This window comes from Chiloscyllium punctatum, chromosome 17 (assembly GCF_047496795.1).
Source record: "Chiloscyllium punctatum isolate Juve2018m chromosome 17, sChiPun1.3, whole genome shotgun sequence".
Classification (NCBI taxonomy): Eukaryota; Metazoa; Chordata; class Chondrichthyes; order Orectolobiformes; family Hemiscylliidae; genus Chiloscyllium; species Chiloscyllium punctatum.
Window position 1 is genome coordinate 50801515 of NC_092755.1, and position 20530 is coordinate 50822044.

The following is a 20530-nucleotide window of genomic DNA, read 5'->3' on the forward strand; positions in this document are numbered from 1 at the left end:
CCCGGAAGCGGTACCTTTTCCTCTTCCGGCGTGTTGTGGAAAATGGCGACGGACACGCAGGTCTGTGCTGGCGGAGCGGAGCTTGGGCTTGTGTTGGGCCTGCGTGGACAGGAACCGGGTTCGCGCTGGGAATCGACGAACAGGCACCTCGGGTTGTGGGGCGACATTGATCTGGGAGAGGGGGGTGGGGGTCTGAGTTAGAGATAGCGGAGGCAGTGGGTGGGCACTCTCAGAACTCTGGGGGAGAGAAGAATTAGAATGATAGCTGTTACCCTGAGGGTTAGGAGCGCGCTCACTGGGAGGTTAGAGGCATCTGTTGGTCATTGGAGGTGATGATGACCATGTACATCATCGAGGGCATTTGGTGCGGTTTCCAGGGGCATGTTGGTGATTAGAGATGCTGATCAGTTCTGAGAATGTGCTGCAGCATGAAGACCCAGGCACTTCAGATTGTTTTGGATGAGTTGCTGGCTGGGCATTTTCACTCCTTGGGGTCCTTTCTGTTTCTGGTGTCGTTTCGACGCTGAGTTTGCAGCGTTAGGGGAGTGATCTTGGCTGAGATTTTTCTAGAAGTCAAAGTCTACATCAGCGCTTCCTTAGAACAGTTTGGTCTGGACATTTGCCAAGACCCTGTCACCTGCACAATTTAGTCAATTTGCTATAAAAAGTCCAGCTGTGCACATAAAATTTGGTTTGGTAGGTGAGTGTTGGACTTGCTAAGCCGAAATCAGTTGTGAGGCTGACCGGAAGGTTTTGTTTGGATTAGATTCCCTACAGTGTGGAAACAGGCCCTTCGGCCCAACAAGTCCACACCAACCCTCCAAAAAGTAACCCACTCAGACCCATTTCCCTCTGACTGGAACACCTAACAGTATGGACAATTTAGCATGGCCAATTCACCTGACCTGCACATCTTTGGACTCTGGGAGGAAACTCGAGCACCCAGAGGAAACCCACGCAGACACGGGGAGAATGTGCAAACTCCATACAGATAGTCACCCGAGGCTGGAATTGAACCTGGGACCCTGGTGCTGTGAGGTAGCAGTGCTAACCACTGAGCCACCGTGCTGCCCATGATGAACATGACTTGTGTGTGTATATTGGTTTGTACTGAGGGAAAGGTGGGCATTTTCAGCCTGATTCTCTCGTTTGACCTATCTCCTCACAGTGGCATCATAAATCTATAATTGTAGAAATAAATCTAAAATCAGTGGGTTGATCAGGACATTTTCTGTATCTTGTTGAGCTATATGTTCCACAACAGAATGCCAACCCACCTTCAAAACTACTGGACCTTTGATTGGGCTCATCTGCCTTGTCTGCAGTAATCCATTGTCACATATTGGAGTAACTAAATCTCTAAGTTGCCATGGGTTGGGGATCCATTGGCTACCCTCAGCTGTTTAATTCTGCCTATTGAAGCAGTTTATTGAGGTGTTACTGTAGTTGCTTGCTGAAAACTTTCCACAGCTCCAGGTGAGAACTAGTTGAATGCAGGACCATTACCAGATCATAGAGTCATAGAAACGTACAGCACCGAAACAGACCCTTCAGTCCAACTTGTCCATGTCAACCAAATATCCTAACTTAATCTAGTTCCATTTGCCAGCATTTGGCCCATTACCCTTCTAAAACCTGCCTATTCATGTACCCATCCAGATGCCTTTTAAATGCTGTAATTGTCCCAATCTCCTTCACATCCTCTGGCAGCTCATTCCATATATGCACCACCCTTTGTGTGAAAAAGTTGCCCCTTACTTCCCTTTTATATCTTCCTGCTCTCACCCTAACCTCTGCTCTCTAGTTCTGAACACTCCCACTCTGTCTATTTATCCTATCCATGCCCCTCATGATTTCCTAAACTTCTATAAGGTCACCCCTCAGCTTCCAATGCTCCAGGGAAAACAGCCCCAGCCTGTTCAACCTCTCCCTATTGCTCAAATCCTCCAACTCTGGCAACATCCTTATAAATCTTTTCTGAGCCCTTTCAAATATCACAACATCCTTCTGATAGAAAGGAGACCAGAATTACACACACTGTGCAGCAAGCCAACTTGTGAGTCATGTTATTCCTTCTGAACACTGCTTAACATTCTAAGGTCCAACAGTCCTGAAGGTGTGAAATATGTTGAGCTCGACAAGATACAGAACATACTTGATATACTGCGAATGAATCTACAGATAGCTAGACAATTGTCACCAGAGCAAATAAGTCAGGGTAAAAGATTAAACCGGATATGTAATTCTTTCTTTCTATAGTCTAACTCATGTACATGGCATGTTCATCATGCTATCATAGATATGGAGATAGTGAGAACTGCAGATGCAGGTGGGTCAGAGTGGAGCATAGGTCAAGTAGCATCAAAGGAGGAGGAGAATTGACATTTCAGGTCAGAGCCTGGGAGAGAGGGAGGAGGCTGTGAGATAAATAGAGAGGGGATGGGGCTGAGGGAGAAAGGTGGATGGGATGGTGATAGGTGGATAGTGGCTGTGATAGGTAAGTGGGAATGGGGAGCGGATAGGTGGGAAGGATGATGGACAGGTAAGGTCAGGTTAGGTGTGTGGGATGGAGACGGAGGGCTGGGCCTGGGATGATTTGAAAGCTGTAGGGTTCTATTTTCAGGTGTAACATTTCCTCCTCCTCCTCCTCCTCCTCCCCCTGACCTACCGTATCGCCATCCCACCCATCCGTCCCCTAGCCCCACACCCTCCCTCTATCTACCTCATAGATCCCCTTCCCTCCCCCAGTCCTGATGAAAGGTTCCGATCCGAAACTTCGACCCCGCTCCTCCTCTAACGCTGCTTGACCTGCTGTGGCTTTTCCAGCTCCACTCCTTATCTAGTCAGTCAGAAAATAGATTACGTACAGTGTGGAAACAAGTCCACACCGACCCTCCAAAGAGCAACCCACCCAGACCCATTCCCCTACGTTTACCCTCTCACCTCACGCTGTGGACAATGTGGCATGGCCAATTCATATAACCTGCACATCTTTGAACTGTGGGAGGAAACCCACGCAGACACAGGGAGGATGTGCAAACTCCACACGGACAATTGCTCGAGGCGGGAATTGAACCTGGGTCCCTGGCGCTGTGAGGCAGCAGTGGTAACCATTGTGCCGCCCAAAGATACTCACTCTCAGAAGAGGAAAGGATGAGGGTATACACTGGGTTGGAATTGGGGAGGAGAGTAGCAAGGATATACATCTTGGAGATGGGTGAATGTGTCATAGCGAATCTGGGATGAAGTGTAGGAATGATAAACCTGGGCCAGAAAACTGGTTGGGAAAAGGACAAATATATGCTGTAGTAGACAGTTCTCTATGTGAGAGAGGTGACAAGAGAGACCCTGGGCTTTGAGACTGTACATTAGGCTGAGTCAAGAGAACATCATGGAAAGTGTGCAGTGGAAAGGGAGTGAGCAAAAGATGTGGTATACATGGGTGTAAATGTGATAGAAAGGGTAGGAATTGAGGTCCTGTGGTCAGATTTTGAAGAGCTGGGGAGGAAGTTAAAAAGGAGTATCACTGTCACATCAAAGGACCTGGATTGCTTCCAGTGCATGTGGTAATGCAAATTGGAATAAGAGGGTTTAGACTTTTGAGGTATTGGGATCAGTTCTAGACCAAGAGGCATTTATTTGGAGGAACATTTGTCCAATGCTGACATGGGAAATTCATGAGATTAGGAGAGTTTGAAATAAATTAGCATATTGGTGGAGACCAACATACAGATGCAGGAAAGAGGAATTAAATGTGTAAAAAGATTGTGTCCATGGAGTGCTATTAGAACTACACTAGCTAGGAGCAGACTAAGAAAGATTGCAGGGACTATTAGGGCAGCTTTAGAATGGATGTGTAGAAAATGAGGTTGGCGAGACACGAGCTGAAATAGCATTATTGGACTGTAATGGGCTGGAAATAATGGAAAAATGGTGATGACTGAGCACTTAATAATCTAGGACACAGTGTTCAGAAAAGGTAGTGAAGGAATGAAAATGGGGTAGGTTGACATATCTTGAGATTTGGTTTATTAATGGAAAACAGCAATGAGCAATCTAAAGCACAAGTTCTACATTAGAAGAGGACTAACTTCAATGAGTAGGGATCTTGTATAAAATCATGAGGGGCATGGATTGGGTGAATAGTCAAGGTTTTTTCCCCAGGATAAGACAGTCCAAAATCAGAGGGCATAGGTTTAAGATGAAAGGGGAAAGAGTTAAAAGGGACCTAATAGGCACCGTTTTCATATTGAGGGTGGTGCGTGTGGGGAAAGAGCTACCAAAGGAAGTAGTGGAAGCTGGTTCAATTACAACATTGAAAAGGCACCTGGATGGGTACATGAAAGGAAAGGTTTAGAGGGATATGGGTCAAATGCTGGCAGGTGGGACTAGATTAATTTAGGACAGCTGGTCAGCATAGACCGAAGCATCTGTTTCCGTGCTGTATGTGCTATTGACTGTAGTCAGGGTAAAATGGAACCAATGACAGATGAGGAAAACTGAAATGGAACAATGGGTGATGGGGTGCCAAAAGCTGAGAAGTGGATAATATAATGCCTTCATTCAGAAAGCATATAAGGACTTCTTAATAGCCACAGGTTAGACACTTTAGCACTGTGCTGAGTACGGTTTCAGGATCAATAAGGGAAATAAATTGTAAGTGTTTGAGTTTCTTGAAGTGATCCAGCATGAACGTGTAAAAGGCAGATAGTGTTTGATTTAACAAATTGGATTTCTTGATGGTTGTTGTCTATACAGACTTTTATAAAACTTCTGACAAAGCACCACGTTAAGAGCTGATTAATAAAACCAAAGCTCATTGGTTGGGAGAGTTAGTGCCGGCCTTGGATAAAAATGGACTTTCAGGACACACAGCAGGGAGTCAAATGTTTGCAGTTCAGTCGAAGTGATGATAGACAGCAGTTATCTCCAAGAGCTTGTAGTAGAATCACTTTTCTGACATTCATAAATGACTTGAATATGAATATATAAAATCAAACTTTAAAATTTACTGATGATGTCAAACTTGGATCTACGTTCAAAGTGAGGATGATACTAATTGACTGCAGCAGTAAGTTGACAGACCAGAATGGACAAACAAGTGATAGTTGGAATTTAATTCGGAGAAGTGTGAGGCAGTGCATTTTGGCATTTTGGAAATACTGAATATAAAAGCAATATAAAAGTTGAATAAAAGCAATGTGCTGGAATTAGTCAGCTGTTCTGGCAGCATCTGTGCAGCGAAAAAGAGAGAATGCTTTGAGTTGAATATGACTCTTCTTGAGAACTGAAAATCAAAGTTCTAATGTGTGTGCTGCGTTCATGCACAAAGATTTCTGACAGAATTAGGAAAGGTAGATAAAGACAAGCTGTTGCCATTACCTTCTGGCATAATGGCTCGGACACACCAGTTTAAGGTTTCAGGAAGAGATGTGGGAGGTCTGTTGAGAAGAACTTGTTTACGCAGTGAATGTTAATGTTCTGGAACTCGAGATGCTAGAACTGGAAATGGATCAATTTCAGAAAGAAATTAGACCCGGTGGAAAGGAATAAACTTGCAGGGCATTAGACATAGAGGGGAATTGGACTCAGAAGAGCTGGCATTGGATGGGAGTAGCCAAATAGCCTCGTTGTGTGCTGTAATGACTCTGGTGCAGGGATTATGCATGCATCTATCATTTCTGTTTATATGTTAACTTTGACTTCAGTGTAAGCTCATGTTACATGTAGGTTGGCAAATCCTGTGCTTCTCCTTCCATACCCTTGTATGTCTTTTAAATTGCTGATATACTGTCCAATCAGGATTGCTTGGCTTATCAACTTTGTAGGGATTCTGTGGTTCTATAAAAGTGTGGAAATGGCCCAACAAGTCCACACCGACCCTCCAAAGAGTATCCCACCCAGAGCCATTCCCCTACCCTATTACTCTACATTTCCCCTAACTTACACACCTAGCCACATATCCCTGAACACCATGGGCAATTTAGCATAGCCAATTCATCTAACCTGCACATATTTGGACTGTGGGATGAAATCAGACCACCTGGAGAATACCCATGCAGTCATAGGGAGAATTTGCAAATTCCACACAGACAGTTGCCCGAGACTGGAGTTGAACCCGGGTCCCTGGCGCTGTGAAGCAGCAGTGCTGACCACTGGGCTACCGCACTGCCCCAAATTGTGCTGTACGTCCTCTGAACTTCCAGCACCATTTTGTGTGTGCTTACAACTTTGCCTTAATAAGACTGAGGCATTGCGTTCCTAGAGATGTTTGTGTTTAAAATAGGATTTACTGTAAAGCTGAGTCACAGAATTCAGAAGGGTCAACTTGGCTCAAATGTGGATGAGTAACAACGTGGCTAAAGTGAAGATTACCAAATGTTTACCTTTGAAAATAGTTCTATCATGTCTGATGCTCTTTTTTTGCTGGAGTGCAATTTAACAGCTACTAATCTCCTATTGGTGCCTCACTCAAGTGATTATTTTGTAATGGATGAGCCATTATATGTTGATGACAGAGCCTGTTTATATCATGGGTCATTGACCTGATATCCATATGTACACCCTCAGCATGCGCCCCTGGATAGTGATGAGGGATGCAAATCTTGGCTGTTTTTGTTTTGCTTCAATCTGTTACCATTGGCTGATCCATGCATGCACCTTGCCGATTTAGCACCAAGTCTTAATGAACACAGTTAATCTGACTTGGCACCCAGCAGAAAACAAGTCCTTTATGTGACCTTCAATGGTATGAACAGCATGCTTCCCATTCTTTTAACCAGCTGGTTTTCGTAAATTCTCTTTCATTCATTCATGAATGTGGGATTTACTGGCAAGACCAGAGATTACCCATCTCTGTTTGGTTTTTGGAATGTGGCAATGAGCATCCTAAAGAAAAGTCTCAGGCTGAAACATTGGGGAGGTAATGACCTCACTGGATTGTTAATCCAGAGACCCAGGTAGTGTTCTGAGGACCTGCCACAGGAAATGGTGGAATTTGTTTTCAATACAAATTGGGGGTTAAGAGTATAATGATGACCATGTAACTATTGTCAGTTGTTGGAAAAACCCATCTCGTTCACGAATGTCCTTCAGGGAAGGAAATTGCCATCCTTACCTGGTCTGGACCACATGTAACTCCAGGCCTATTGCAATGTGGTTGACTCTTAACTACTGTCTGGGCAATAAATGCTGGTCTAGCCAGTGATGTATTCATCCTGTGAATAAACATTTTTTTTTAAAGTGTGAACCCTCTCTCCACCAACGCTGTCAGGCTGAGTATTTCCAGTGTTTTATAGTTTAATTTTACATTGTCAACATTCATAGCATTTTGTTCTTGTTTCGTTCTTGAACTGTTGGGGAATAGATAGTGAAGATAGAAAGAGGTCCCAAAATGTCGAATTTATACCAATAAAGGGTTGGCAATATATTTCCAGTATATGCTATTTATGCAGTGACTGCTAATGATGTGGAACTCTGGGTGCTAGAAATGGAAATGGATCAATACAGAGTGACAGGTATAGAGGGGGCTAGGACTTTCTGGATTCAGAAAGCTGATGTAGATATGATGGGCCAAGTGACCTCCTTATGTAATGACTGTGGTGTAGAGATTAATTATTTACCTATCCTTGTGTTGCGTGAGTTGGAGGCAGTTGTGCTTCTGTTATTCTTGTCCTTCTAGGCATAGGGATTGTACGTCTGGAAAGTTTTTGTTGACAAAACCTTGGTGAGTTGCTGCAATGTATCTCTCAGATGCACAGTAGAACCTCTTTACACTGGCAGTGGAAGGAGAGTGTTGAATTAAGATTGAAGTTCTGTGCAACACTTTGTTTTTAACTACTATCATATTGAACTGCCATCTCCATGTAATGACTTGTTTCTGTGCTTCAGATTTTGAGCTAAAATAGGTTTGGAAATTTAATTCTTACTTCTTGCATGGAGTATTTTAATATTATACCATCATAATCCTGAAGGGGGAGGATGTGTGTGGAAATGTGCCTTACTGAAGGGTATTCCAGCATTCCCACATTTGGAATTGCTGTAAATTTAGAGAGATTATTTTACTCAACCTGTTCAGACATGTTGTGACACACCTCTGGGTAGGACTTGAACCTGGATCATCTGATTCAAAGGTCGTGACACTACCACCACACAGTTCTCATGACTGGGCCCAAGACTTGACCTTGATCAGTATATCAAATTTATTCATCACACAAAATTTATCCACTTATCTTGGGATGGCTGCTTTTCTAATTTTTGTAAATATCCTGGATTTGAACATACTCCATCACTTCTGGGTTTTAAGATGACACAATTTTGGGAAATGAAGCAAACGATGGGCAGGATGGCAGCAGATTTAGGGAGGTTGTGCAGATTGCTGAGATTAACAGATGCATGACAAAAGAAATTTAATGCAGTTTTGAAATGGTACAGTTTGAAAGGTAAAATAAGGAAGTGTGATGTAAAATAATGATACAATTTTAAAAAGCATTGCAGGAGCCATGGGAATTGGGGTACACTTTGGAAGCTGATATGACAAGGTGATAGGATACATGGGATTCTTGGCTTTGTAAATAGCCAAATGGAGGTTAAAAGCAAAGGTTAGACTATTGGAGTATGGTGTCTGATTTTGAGTGTCACATTTCAGAAAGGATGTCAAGGCTTTGGAAGGGATTTACTCGAATCATACTGGGATGAAGGATATTCATTATATTGAGAGATTACTGAGAAGCTGGAATTGTGCTCCTCAGTTCAAGAAAGTTTAAATAGATTAAGTAGTATCCTTCAAAATCATGAACAGTTTTCAGAACTAAAGAGAAATTGTTTCCATTGTCTGAAGACTTGCTAACAGAGGTCATAGATTCAAAGCAACTAGTAAAAGGACTGAATAGGAGATGACAATTTGCTTTATACACTGCTTGAAAGGGTGGTGAGAGCAGAATACCGAATGGCTTTCCAAATATCATTGGAAAAATTCAGAAGGAAATTGCAAATCTGTAGAAAAAAATGTTGAGGAAACGAATTAGATGCTGTGGAAAAGCAAATACAGGCACGATGCAAAACCCTAACCTTTGTAATGCAGAACTTTAGTAACTACTTTCTTTTAAGTTCAACCAAATATTTATAAGCGGTTTGGGGAAAGATGTAAGCTTCTTAAGTACAGGTCAAGTTTGCATCAAAGATTTGTCACAATATGGAGTAGATTGTTTCTGAGCTGGTCGCATCATGTAGCAGAAAATTCGATTACTGAAGAAAGCATGGTGCTGTTGGAGGACTTCGAAGACGTTTGTAGGTAGCTCCAATTACAGCCTGGCATCTATTTAAATGGCTAAATTATCTCTTTCCGCTATTAATTTTTATTGGAACTGCATTTTCAAAAATCGTTTTGTCTAAATCTTAACAATTCAGCCATTTCAGAGGTCCTGTTTGATTTCTTAATTTTGCCCTTTCAGCAGTCTCTGAAAATAGGCACCTATGTAGGGCAATGCAACTAAGCTTTATTCAGGTACCTTTCTCACGTGAGTGTACTTGCATCTGAGTCCAGACAAGTTCAAACTCAGAGCTGAGATAAAATGCACTTCCCAAATTTTCACCTTGCCAGGCTGTGGTTTAAGATCAATTTTGTCCTTTTTTCACTATTTATATGAGCTAATTCAGTATGCGTAAGGGATCAGACATTTCTGGAATGTGGGGTTCAGTACCAGTGCATCTTGATGCCCTTTGTTAATGTTGACAGAGCTGTTCCTCTTCACTCCTGTGTTAGATCTATTAATGGTAAGCTAGAGATAGTAATAGAACCAATAGTCTCTTTGGAAGTAAGTGTAAAACATTTGGAATTGTAAAGACTGTATCTGTATTTTGTCTGTTGTTTTGGTTGTGGACTGAAATGAGAAAGAACTGGTCTTAAAGCCAAGGATTGTTGAAAGGTGGTTGCGCTTTTTAAAAGCAAGTTACCTGACGGATCGTAAGTGCTACTTACACCGCTCTTATTTCAATGAGGAAAGCCTTGTTACAGACAAGCTGGAGACAAGGGAATGTGTCGGTTAGTGATCAATTATTGATGACAAAGGCTTCCTGCCAACTAACAGCTGCAGTTGACACATAGGTAGCTGATCAGCTTGGATCTGAAGGTTTAGGTAGAAATTATCAGACCTCTGGAAAAGAAGGTTCCGTTTCTCTCTGCAGTAAAAAGCATTTGAGCCTGAAGGTGACCATTTATTTCCCTTTTCCAACTGTAAGCTGTTACTTTTAATAAGGCAGAGATCTTTATAAATGTGAACCAGTCACCCTGTGCCTTCTGCAAAAACTGAAAGTACCAGGAGATGGAAGGTAAAGAAGCAGCTTTCTGTTTTATAAGTGGGTTAAGAGTTTTCTACGCTCTCCAATGTTACAACAAGACTTCCCTGCTCCTATATTCTACGCCCTGTGAATGTAATCAGTTAATTGTGTGAATTCTTGTTAAATACAGAAACCTGGTCTATGTCCTTTTGTCAAGTTGAGCCTAAAAGACTGGTAAATTGGGGAAATTCTATGTTCTTGTTAAAATCTTCATCTTTTGCAATGGCTCCAGGAGTAGTGGATTTCCAGCATGCTACCCCTGTGAAACGTAAACGTAACAGAATACTGTGGGGTAAGTTGAATAATTTAATTAGTAGCATGAAGAGTGAGAACCGTGTGATTGACTTACAGGTTTCAGACACCCTTAGGAGGTTTGCTGCGAAAGTCACTACAGCCAGTGTGAAGGAGAGGCAACAGATACTTTCGGAACTGGGGAACTGTGTTATCGGAAAAGGTATGCCTGCTGAATTGATTCATCCCTATGGTGCCCAAGCATCCTAGCATTTTACATTGGGACAAAATGAAATTGTCATTTTGAATGTCTAGCTGTTCTACGTTCTTTGGTGAAAATCTGGTGCACCCTGCTTGAAAGTATCTTACTGTCTCCCAGAGCTTTGTGGCATCATATTGAGTTTTGAAGTGAGCTCTGTTCTAGTCTTTATTGAAGCCTGCTGTAGTGTCTCAGTTGAGAGCTGCTTGTTAATGCTGCATTGAACTCTGCTATGATGTGATAAAGTGCAGGTCAGCAATATGCTGATTTGAGTGGTGGCCAGACGTCTGCCTGCAGGAAAAATTTGGGCAGAAAGCCAGACTAGTGGATAACAGGCGGTCAAACGATCAGGGAGTCTATGGACAGCAGATGAGGGAACTCTGTTGCTGGGTTTCTTGTCTTGTTTTTTTTTCTCTCCAGTCTATGGCTGAAAGCATTCTATAAATGCAATTTCTGCTCTCTGTTGATCCATTCTACATTTAGTCTTCAATCTTCTGTGTTTGCAAAAATAACATATTTAAATAATGTCTTTCATCAGTCAGCACATCCCAAACTGACCAGTGAAGTGTTTCACCAGTATAAAATAAAGAGACATAATGATTGCCTTGTGCAGAGCAATCAGATAAGTGGCCAAATAACCTGCTTTGTCACTGTTGGGTGAAGACTGTTACTAGTTAGGGTCCTTGGAGAAATCACCTGCTCTTTGAATAATGCTGTTGACCTAAATAACCAAGCACTGAAGGCTCCAGTGAAGTGAAAATCTATGAACCTGTAATTCAGAAGTCTGAATACTACCCACAGAGTCAGTGGGTTTGGATTTTTTCCACTGTGCCTGCATGTGCGAAAGATTGAGGCTTAGCTGAAGGTTTTTTCAATTCTGATGCATGATATGTCAATTCTGTCTCATGCTTGAGAGTATTTCATACCATCGACAGGACATTTAGTTTGCAGGGAGTGGAGAGTGACAGTGATACTATGATAATGTTATTAGGCTAGTTATCTAGAGGCTTAGCTTAATGTTCTAAGAATACAGTATCCAATCCCACCCCAGCAATTGGGAGAATTTAAATTCTATAAAATAGTGATCACAGAACTATCTTTGATTTGTCTTAAGAACCCATCTGGTTTTGTTTTGTAGGCAAGAAATTCTGCTGTCCTTATCTATGTGACTCTATGAAATTTATCAGTAAGATATGCAATTCTGGGGCAATTAGGGATGGGCATTGAATTCTGGCCTTGAAAGATTTTTTTGAAAGTATGTTAACATAGATGAAGGGATGGGGAACTTTATTCTTTAGCAACTATCCCTATGTTTATTGCTGTGTAACAGCTGCTTATCTGTCCATTCAGATCTACCTGATGCTGCTGTGAAAGGTTTGTGCAAACTTTTCTGCTTGACTCTACATCGCTACAGGTTAGTACCAGAATTTTGGTTCAAATAATATATTTCCTTCTGGAGTTACTGCACCAACAACTGGAGCTAATGTAACTGTAGGTTCACTGTTTTATTCCTAATGTGTTTGCAATTTGAGTGCATTCCTTGTTCTATAATTTTGCAAAGATATGTGTTGTTACTCTGTCTCACCATCATCAGCTCACCATTGCCATTTTTACTCATCCTTAGTCCACCTCTGCTGTCCTATTCAAACTTCGTTAAAAATGATATGTGCATGATGGAAATTATTGTTCCTAATTGTCTTTGAGAGGGTAGTGATTAAGTCTGAGTAGTTTGCCTTGCCACTTTAGATAGATGTTAAGAATAAAACAAAAAGTGCTGGAACAACTCAGCAGGTTTGGCAGGATTAGTTAGTTTTCAGTCCAATGTTTTTATTTCGGATCTCCAGCATCTGCAGTTTTTTGTTTTTACTTTGATATAAGAGTAAAACATTTTGGTGTGGATCTGCAGTACCTTATAGGCTATACCATGGGAGGATGGCAGGCTGTTTTTCCCTAAATGATGATAGTGAAGCATTTGGGTTTGTGTCGTAAGGCGTCAGTTTCATTCAGTTTTACTGAGACCTGATTTAATTGCAAAGAGTGTTTACAAAGTGATTTCAAAGTCTGAAACTACAACACTAGAATTTAAAATCAGGTTTCCTGCAATGTCTAGCTGTCAGCATTGCTGTTCTGGGATTTATTTACATTTTGAGTCTAAATCTCAACAAAAAAAGATGAATTCTAGAAGATGATCTTCCCTCTGTTATATGATCAGAAGAATGGATGTCCACTGATGACACAATATTCAGTACTATTCACAACTCTTCAGATATTGAAGTAGTCCGTGCTTTAAGACTTCAATACAGAGGAGCTTTGATATTCCAATTGAGGTGGGCAGGCACTGTTTCACTTGGATAATTGATTATTCAGATAATCGATTTTACCTGAAAGGAGGGAAGCCATGCTGATCTAATAGTGTGCTCAACCAGAGAATTTGTTAAATATAATTTTAATGTATTGAGCACAAGAGGACACCGATTTCACATGATGAATAAAATAAAGCAATGATAATGCGAGAAAACTTTTTAAAAATGCAACAGTAGTTAGCATTTGGCAAGAAGTGGTGGAGACCGTATTAAACAAGGTCCCAAACAGCTGCTATGATTGCAAGAGCATTTATCAATTTCCAGGAACTCAGTCTCACGACAAAAAGATAGAAACATCACCTTGCGCATGTGTTAACGTTCTCTGCCATTTTTTTCATGGACGGTTTGGTAAAGTGAGGGGAATACAATATTCTAAAACACTTATTTTTGCAAAGGGCTGTGTAACAACCCTTACCTAAAAAAACTGTCCAGTCACTGATTCTTGAGATGCTTATGTTTCTTTGTTTTTGCCAGTGTTTTCACATGTTCTTCAGTGTAGGTAAATCAAATACACTTACCTCTTTGATGTAGGATCTTGAAATCATCATCGGATAATTGATATTCAGATAATCAAGGTTCCTCTGTAACATTCATGCTTGCGTAGTTAAGTGGCAACTAACATTTGTACCACATAAATGCCAGACAGTGACAGTCTGCAATAAGAGATAAGCTAACCACTTTCTTTTAAAATTCAGCAGCATTACTATTGTTGAATTCCCCATCACCAACACCGTGGTGTTCACCTTTGATCCGAAATTTAACTGAACCAGTGAAATAAATAATATGATAACAAGAACAGATCAGAGGTTAGGAATTCTGTGTTAATTAAGTCGGTGACTGACTCACCTAAGCTGGCCCAACATTTACAAGACAGAAGTCAGGAATGTGTTTGAATACTGTGCACTTAGCTGGATGGGTGTAGCTCCAACAACACTTAAGATGTTTGAAATTGCCCAGCACAAAGCAGCAGCTTGATTGACATCCACCACCATCTTACTCCTTTCACTAACGTATTGTGACTACAGTTTGTACCATTTGCAAGAGGCACTGCAGCAGCTTGTTGAGGCTTTTTTTATAGCAATTCCTTTCAAACCTCTGATTTCTGCCACCCAGAGGATTAAAAATGCATGGGAATAATATGGAAATGTGCATAAGAATGATGTCATTTACAAGTTCCCCTCTAATTCACACACCACCCTTATTTGGAATGCTACTGCCATTCTTTCACTTGGGTCAAAATCCTGAACTCCCTTCTTAAAAGCAATGCACATGTCCAGTGACTCATCAAACTGGTGCAATAAACCAACATCCGTTTTATTGCTTGTATCAAATGTCATCTTAATTTCTGGGAGCCTGTCTCAGATCTTTGGAAGCATGGATCGCCCGAAGGGGATCTGCTGATCTTCATCTCTCTGCTCCCCATGTTGATTCTGCCCAGCAAGCAGTACTGCCTGCATTATTCTTATTCTCACCAAGCTTGATTGGGGGTCAGTAAGGGAGGGTTGTTCTGGGTAGAATATAGTATCAAATCAGTAGTGAGGCTAATGGTTCTCATTGTTACTTGTTTGCAAATGGCATTGCATAGTTAAATTCAGATATCCAGAGGTGTCTTTGCTTCACTGAATGAAACTTGCCACTGAAAGTTAGGTTTGTTCATTTCCATCTGATGACCCTTTTAAACAGCATAATATATTTTTAAATTATTGCCAATCAATCTTTCTAGCCCTGAAATTGAGCTGTTGCAATACAGGAATCTCACTTCTTCAAGTCTTAATTGCTGGAGATCTGTAAACTTGATTTTACCTTTCTATCTATGTCTTTCTCTCTATCAATCTAATCTTTCCTCCCATCTCTTTATTTCTTTTTGTTTATCAAATTGTACCTTTAATTCATCCCATCTATTCTATACTTCCTTCTCAATCCTTGATCATTTCACAATCTTTCAATCTGGTTGTTTAAAGCGATTTAATGAGTTGCTTCCCCACTTCACTCTGGTTCCTGATTTTTGTTTTTCCTTACTGCGACATTAGCAGCTTACATTTTCAGGAACTTGTCAGACCAACAATTTTAAACAGACGTCCGTATCTTGGCAGATTATGGTCCAGTATCTTTGCGTGGAAAACCCAGCCATATCTTGGTTCTCTGACTATCAATGCAAGCAAACTACTTTTCTCAATTCTCCTTACTCCAAAAGACAGTTTTCTTTTAAACCAAGCTTAAGGTGATGAATATTGGTGCTGCCAAATTCTTGCTATGAATTGCAACATTAAGGATTCAAAAGTGAGGTAGAAGGAGATTAGCTGCAGATTTCACATATACTATTCAATAATATATCTAAGGCTTGGTTCTGCAAAGCGTTCTTTGTTCATATTCTAACCTTGCTCTTTAATGGTCCCTCTGAACATTTGAAGTGATATGGATCAGTAACTCCCAAGATGCAGATAAATATAATCCTTTTAACCATATCAGTCTTTGCCTTGCAGTTAGGTTGCTGAATAATAAGGCTTATGAAAAGTATTGGAATTAACTATTTGTTTTGCTATCATTTGACAGGGATGCAACATCACAAAGAGCCCTTCAGACAGTAATTCAGCAACTGGTTGAAAGTCATGCTGAGGCAACAACAAAACACCTGGTGCAATGCCTGCAGTCGACAGGGATCACTTGTAAGAATAGCAATCCAAGGTATAATGAAAGGCGAATGCCACAGACTTGCGTAGAGTTTTACAACTGCTTTCCTCCGTTTACCAGAGTAGGTTTAATGATAGTTGTGGATAGATCATGTTCTGAATTGGAGGTTCCATAGTCTTTATGGTTAATTGATCAAAATAGAATTGAGACAAAGCAGAAATGGAGCATCATGTGGCCTTAGGACATGTTGCACTTCGCACTGCAAATTGTAGATCTCTAACCTCTGTCATATACTACACATAACCAATTGATGTGGAAACCGCTACTAAAACTGAACACATTGAGCCAGGCTTGATGCTGGATATGTGTCTATCAGAGGGTTATAGGTTGTGAATCAGTTACATAGCTTCAGAACTGATTGATCAAACTGAATTGTGTTAGTTTTAACTTATTATAACTGGATATATTTATACTAAATATTAATTTACATTGAACAGTAGCAAAATTCAGCAAGTGTCATTTATTTGAGGAATGTTTGGCCTTATTGGTGAATCAAATCATAATTGATTACTGCAGTAATCACTTCAATGGGTCTGAGCTAGACATTGAAACTCTCTGTCTCTAATTGAGATTTGTTGGTTGTAGTTGTCCAGAAAATCCCCACTTCTATAGAGATGCTGGCTGCGTAAAAGACATTTGTGTTTTTTTTTGTCTGAGGTGCAATCTCTGACAGATAATGGTGTCTCTAGATCAGATCATTCCAGAGGGCCACAATTCCAAATGGTACTGTCTTAAGGACCTGCTGTCCATTTGGTGGTACAGAGAGCTCTGGACATGTGTGTATATACATTGGATTGCAAGATGATTATTGGAAATAATCAGCCCTTTCAATCAGCAGACACTAATGTGATGTCTGAAAGAACCCATTCTGGGTCAGGAGGTTCTGGGATTCCATTTAAAAGTTAATTGGATCCCTTGATTTACAATGTGGAAATAGTATAATCCTGTTTGTGAATTGGGATCAGTAGGAAGTCATTCTCTACTTCAAGTTAGCTCCACTATCAATAATGGCTTCTGTTCCAAATTCCATATTTACAATGAATAGCATTTAATTCTGTCACATATCAAGTGTCTGACTATCTCTGACTGAAAAGTATTCAATGACCCTGCCTTCACTGCCCTCTGAGATTCAGAATTCCAAGCTGCACAAGCTTCTGAGAGAGAAAATAAAAGTGTTCTCATTGTTGTCCTAAAAGTCAACCCTAATTTTAAGAGTGTCACCTATCTTCTGGATTCAGCTGCAAGAGTAAAAATGCTTTCCATGCTCACCTTGTCAAGATCATTCAGGATCTTCAATGAAATGATTTTTCACTCTTACCTCTGTCTTGAGTGAGGGTTGCATGACTTTGCTCCTGAGGCAGAGACTTCCAATTCTAGTGATGCCATTGAATATTTTGAAGCCTGAAGTAGATAATTCTTGTTTGGCAGGGGAAATTTGCAAAAGAAGTTATTTTGTTACTTTCCTTTGGGGTAGAGAAAAGAGATTCCCAGCTCCATTATAACCCCACAGCTCTGAGTGGAGGCAAAAAGATCAATAAGTCTGTCATGGATAGGAATTGCAGAGGGACCAGACCAGGGAGCGTGTGATAACAACCAGCATCCGCCATACCCAATGATATGCTGAGAGAAGGGGGCTTTGGATGTATCAATTTCTGTTCGGGTTATTTTTGAGAATTCCTTTTCAATTATGAGATTGTAGTAATCTAAAGTCGTTAACATCTAAGTATGCGCTCCTACCCTTTCTCTCTCAACAGTAAAAGCAGTGCCTCAGCAGCATCCCTTGCTCTCAACTGGACATTACTGCTGGTCAAGACAGCATTCGCAACCCCTGAAAAACAAGCAACCGAGATTTGGATAAAGTTGGTGAGTATCAGGGTATAGAAGTGGCTGATTTTTGCTTATGGCTATTGAAGCAAAGATTGGGGTTAGTGCAACATTGAGAAAATATACAAAAAATGATACTGCAGCTTGTTGAATCTTCGTCTGTAAGGAAGGCAGCTTGGGCTGGATGAATTAAATAAAATGTGTAAATGATCAGCATTTTTGCACATATTTCATTTTGGAAGGGAGCAAAGTAAAAGCTTGTTGTATGACATCAGAGGGAGTTAAGGTGAGATGGACCTTATGGTAGAGTGGGAAGTACACAGATTGCACAGGAAATGGGCACAGAGAGTTTTCCATATTACATTTCGAGTTCCTAAAGCTGCTGGTTTCTTGCAAAGTTTGAAAAGGATTGCTTTGCTTCCTGACTGAAACGTCAGCCTTCCTATTTGTTTTATCATTTCTCATTTGATCCATCCATTAGAATAGCTTCCATCTATAAAAATGGGGCAAATCCTTATTAAGGTACAATGATGGCTAATAGTCAGAGCTCACCTACTCTCTTAGTAGTCCAGATGAGAGCAGAAAGGACCTTGCTTTCACATCACATCCAAATGATGGCACTTATGACAATGCAGCATTTCCTGTACTCAAGCAGAGTGCTTGATCAGAATATGCCTATGGCATAGGATCTGAACTGAATCTTCTGAATCACAGGCAAGAATGTTGCCTAATATCTACAAGATGCACTTCAGAAATTCACCAAAGATCCGCAGACAATACCTTCCAAACCCATGACCTCTTCCACCTCGAAGGATAAAGGCAGCAGATATGTGGGAACACCACCACCTTTAAGTTCCCCTTTAAGCCACTCATCATCCTGACTTAGAAATATATTGCTGTTCCTTCACTGTCACTGGATCAAAATCTTGGACTTCTTTCCCTAATGGCATTGTGGGTCAACCCATAGTAGATGGACTGCACTGGTTCAGGAAGACAGCTCACCATAACCTTCTCAAGGGTAACTATAAGGATGGGCAATAAATGCTGGTCAGCCAGCGACACACACACACATCTCATAAATGAATGTTAAAAACTGCGTGGTTCAAGGGTATCAGGTGGTAGAGTGATTAGACAAACTGCAGAAACCTGAGAGTAGTGAATAACAAAACGATTATAGAATAAGTAGGGACCACTTGACCCGTGATGTTTATATTAACTCTCTGCAAGGCCAGTTCCATTTCCTTGCAATTTCCCCAGAGCAAATTTTCTCTCTACAGGAGCTTAGATTAGATTACCTAGTGTGGAAACAGGCCTTCGGCCCAACAAGTCCACACCGACCCTCCGAAGAGCGACCCACCCCCCTACATTTACTCCTTCACCTAACACTACAGGCAATTTAGCATGGCCAATTCACCTAACCTGCACATCTTTGGACCGTGGAAGAAAACCGGAGCAACCAGAGAAAACCCACGCAGACACTGGGAGAATGTGCAAACTCCACACACATAGTTGACTGAGGCGGGAATTGAGGCAGCAGTGCTAACCACTGTGCCACCCAGCTTAACCAGTTCTTTTTGAAAGCCATGATTGAATTTGCTCCCACCACAATCTTGGGCAATGTAGTCCAGATCTTAACCATTCTCTGCATGAAAGAGTTTTTCCTCGTCACCATTAGTTCCTTTGACAATCATGTCAAATCTGTGTTCTTAAATTCTAGATATTAGAAGCATTTTCTCCTCCTTTAAACTGCTCAGACCCTTCATGATTTTTAACAATGCTACAAAATCTCCCCAGACCTTATTTTCAAGAGTACAGTCCCACTTTCGCCAATCTGGAACCTTTTTTTTTCTGACCACCTTAAAATGCCTTAAAATGCAGTGCCTAATCTTGGACATAATACTTCAGTTAAAGCAAAATCAGTAGTTGATAGAGGTTTTTCATAAATTCTTTGTTGATGTAATGCATCAGTTTATAAATCCAAGGATCCTATATATATTTTAACCACATTTCAATCTTCCTGCTGACTTCACTTTTTTTTAATACTTAGCCCCTGTTCTGTGTTCTTGCAACCTTTCAGAATTAACAGATCAATGTTGGCTTTCTGTAATTAATTCATCCTTGTCCAAGTGACCGTTTTATTAGTTTTATTCAGATTATTGTTCTTGAACAAAGATCTCTTTAGTTTATTGCTATAGTATTTATATGAGCAGAGATGTAAAATTTTCAATCCTACAACCCTCTACCACCACTAAAAGTGGATTGGATGATTATGCCATCACATGCATCCCATCTGGTCCTGGTGACTTAACATCATTTAAGTGTAATCACCCTTTTATCATTTTGTCATTGTTGTTCCATCCTCTGTCTCAACAGCCAGTTCTTCCATTTTGACTTTTTTTGCTCTCATAGTACCTCACCCATGCCATCTCTCTCTGTATGGTTCCCCTGTTCAGTCTCTAATTGACAAGAAGCTGGAGGAGCTCAAGCCAGAATCAAATTAGAAAGTTGCAAGGATAAATTCAGTCTCCTAGGTGGACTTTCAGATGCACAGTTGAATACATCTGGTGTGGACAGTGAAAATTCAACTGACAGTGATCAAACTGCATCATCTTGTGTTTCCTAACAGGTAGATGTACAGTGCCTGCTCTTAATGGAGGTTATGGGTGGTGGTAACAAGCATACAGTGAATGGGGTCCTGAAGAAACTCAAACATCTATGGAAAGAGGTAAGGAAAAGATGGAGTCAGTGGTATGGAATGATGCCTGGATCAAGGGGCAGGTTAATAACTGCAGAATGAACTGAGAAAAAGTGTGAAGCAGAGTCA

The 20530-nt window shown here is 40.9% G+C and overlaps 1 protein-coding gene across 2 annotated transcripts in view; it reads left to right on the top strand.

Moving 5' to 3' along the window:
- The window catches only part of gcn1 (GCN1 activator of EIF2AK4), a 127134-nt gene continuing 106604 nt past the window's right edge, over window positions 1–20530 (top strand). Inside the window, exons 1-6 of one of the 2 annotated variants that reach the window (XM_072587104.1) lie at window positions 1–60; window positions 10690–10792; window positions 12179–12242; window positions 15745–15876; window positions 17637–17745; window positions 20333–20431. In XM_072587104.1, coding sequence (XP_072443205.1) covers window positions 43–60; window positions 10690–10792; window positions 12179–12242; window positions 15745–15876; window positions 17637–17745; window positions 20333–20431 — 525 coding nt within the window. In that variant the 5' untranslated portion in view covers window positions 1–42. Of the gene's footprint in view, window positions 61–10689; window positions 10793–12178; window positions 12243–15744; window positions 15877–17636; window positions 17746–20332; window positions 20432–20530 lie in introns of those variants that run through there. The other variant, XM_072587105.1, reaches the window with a different exon arrangement.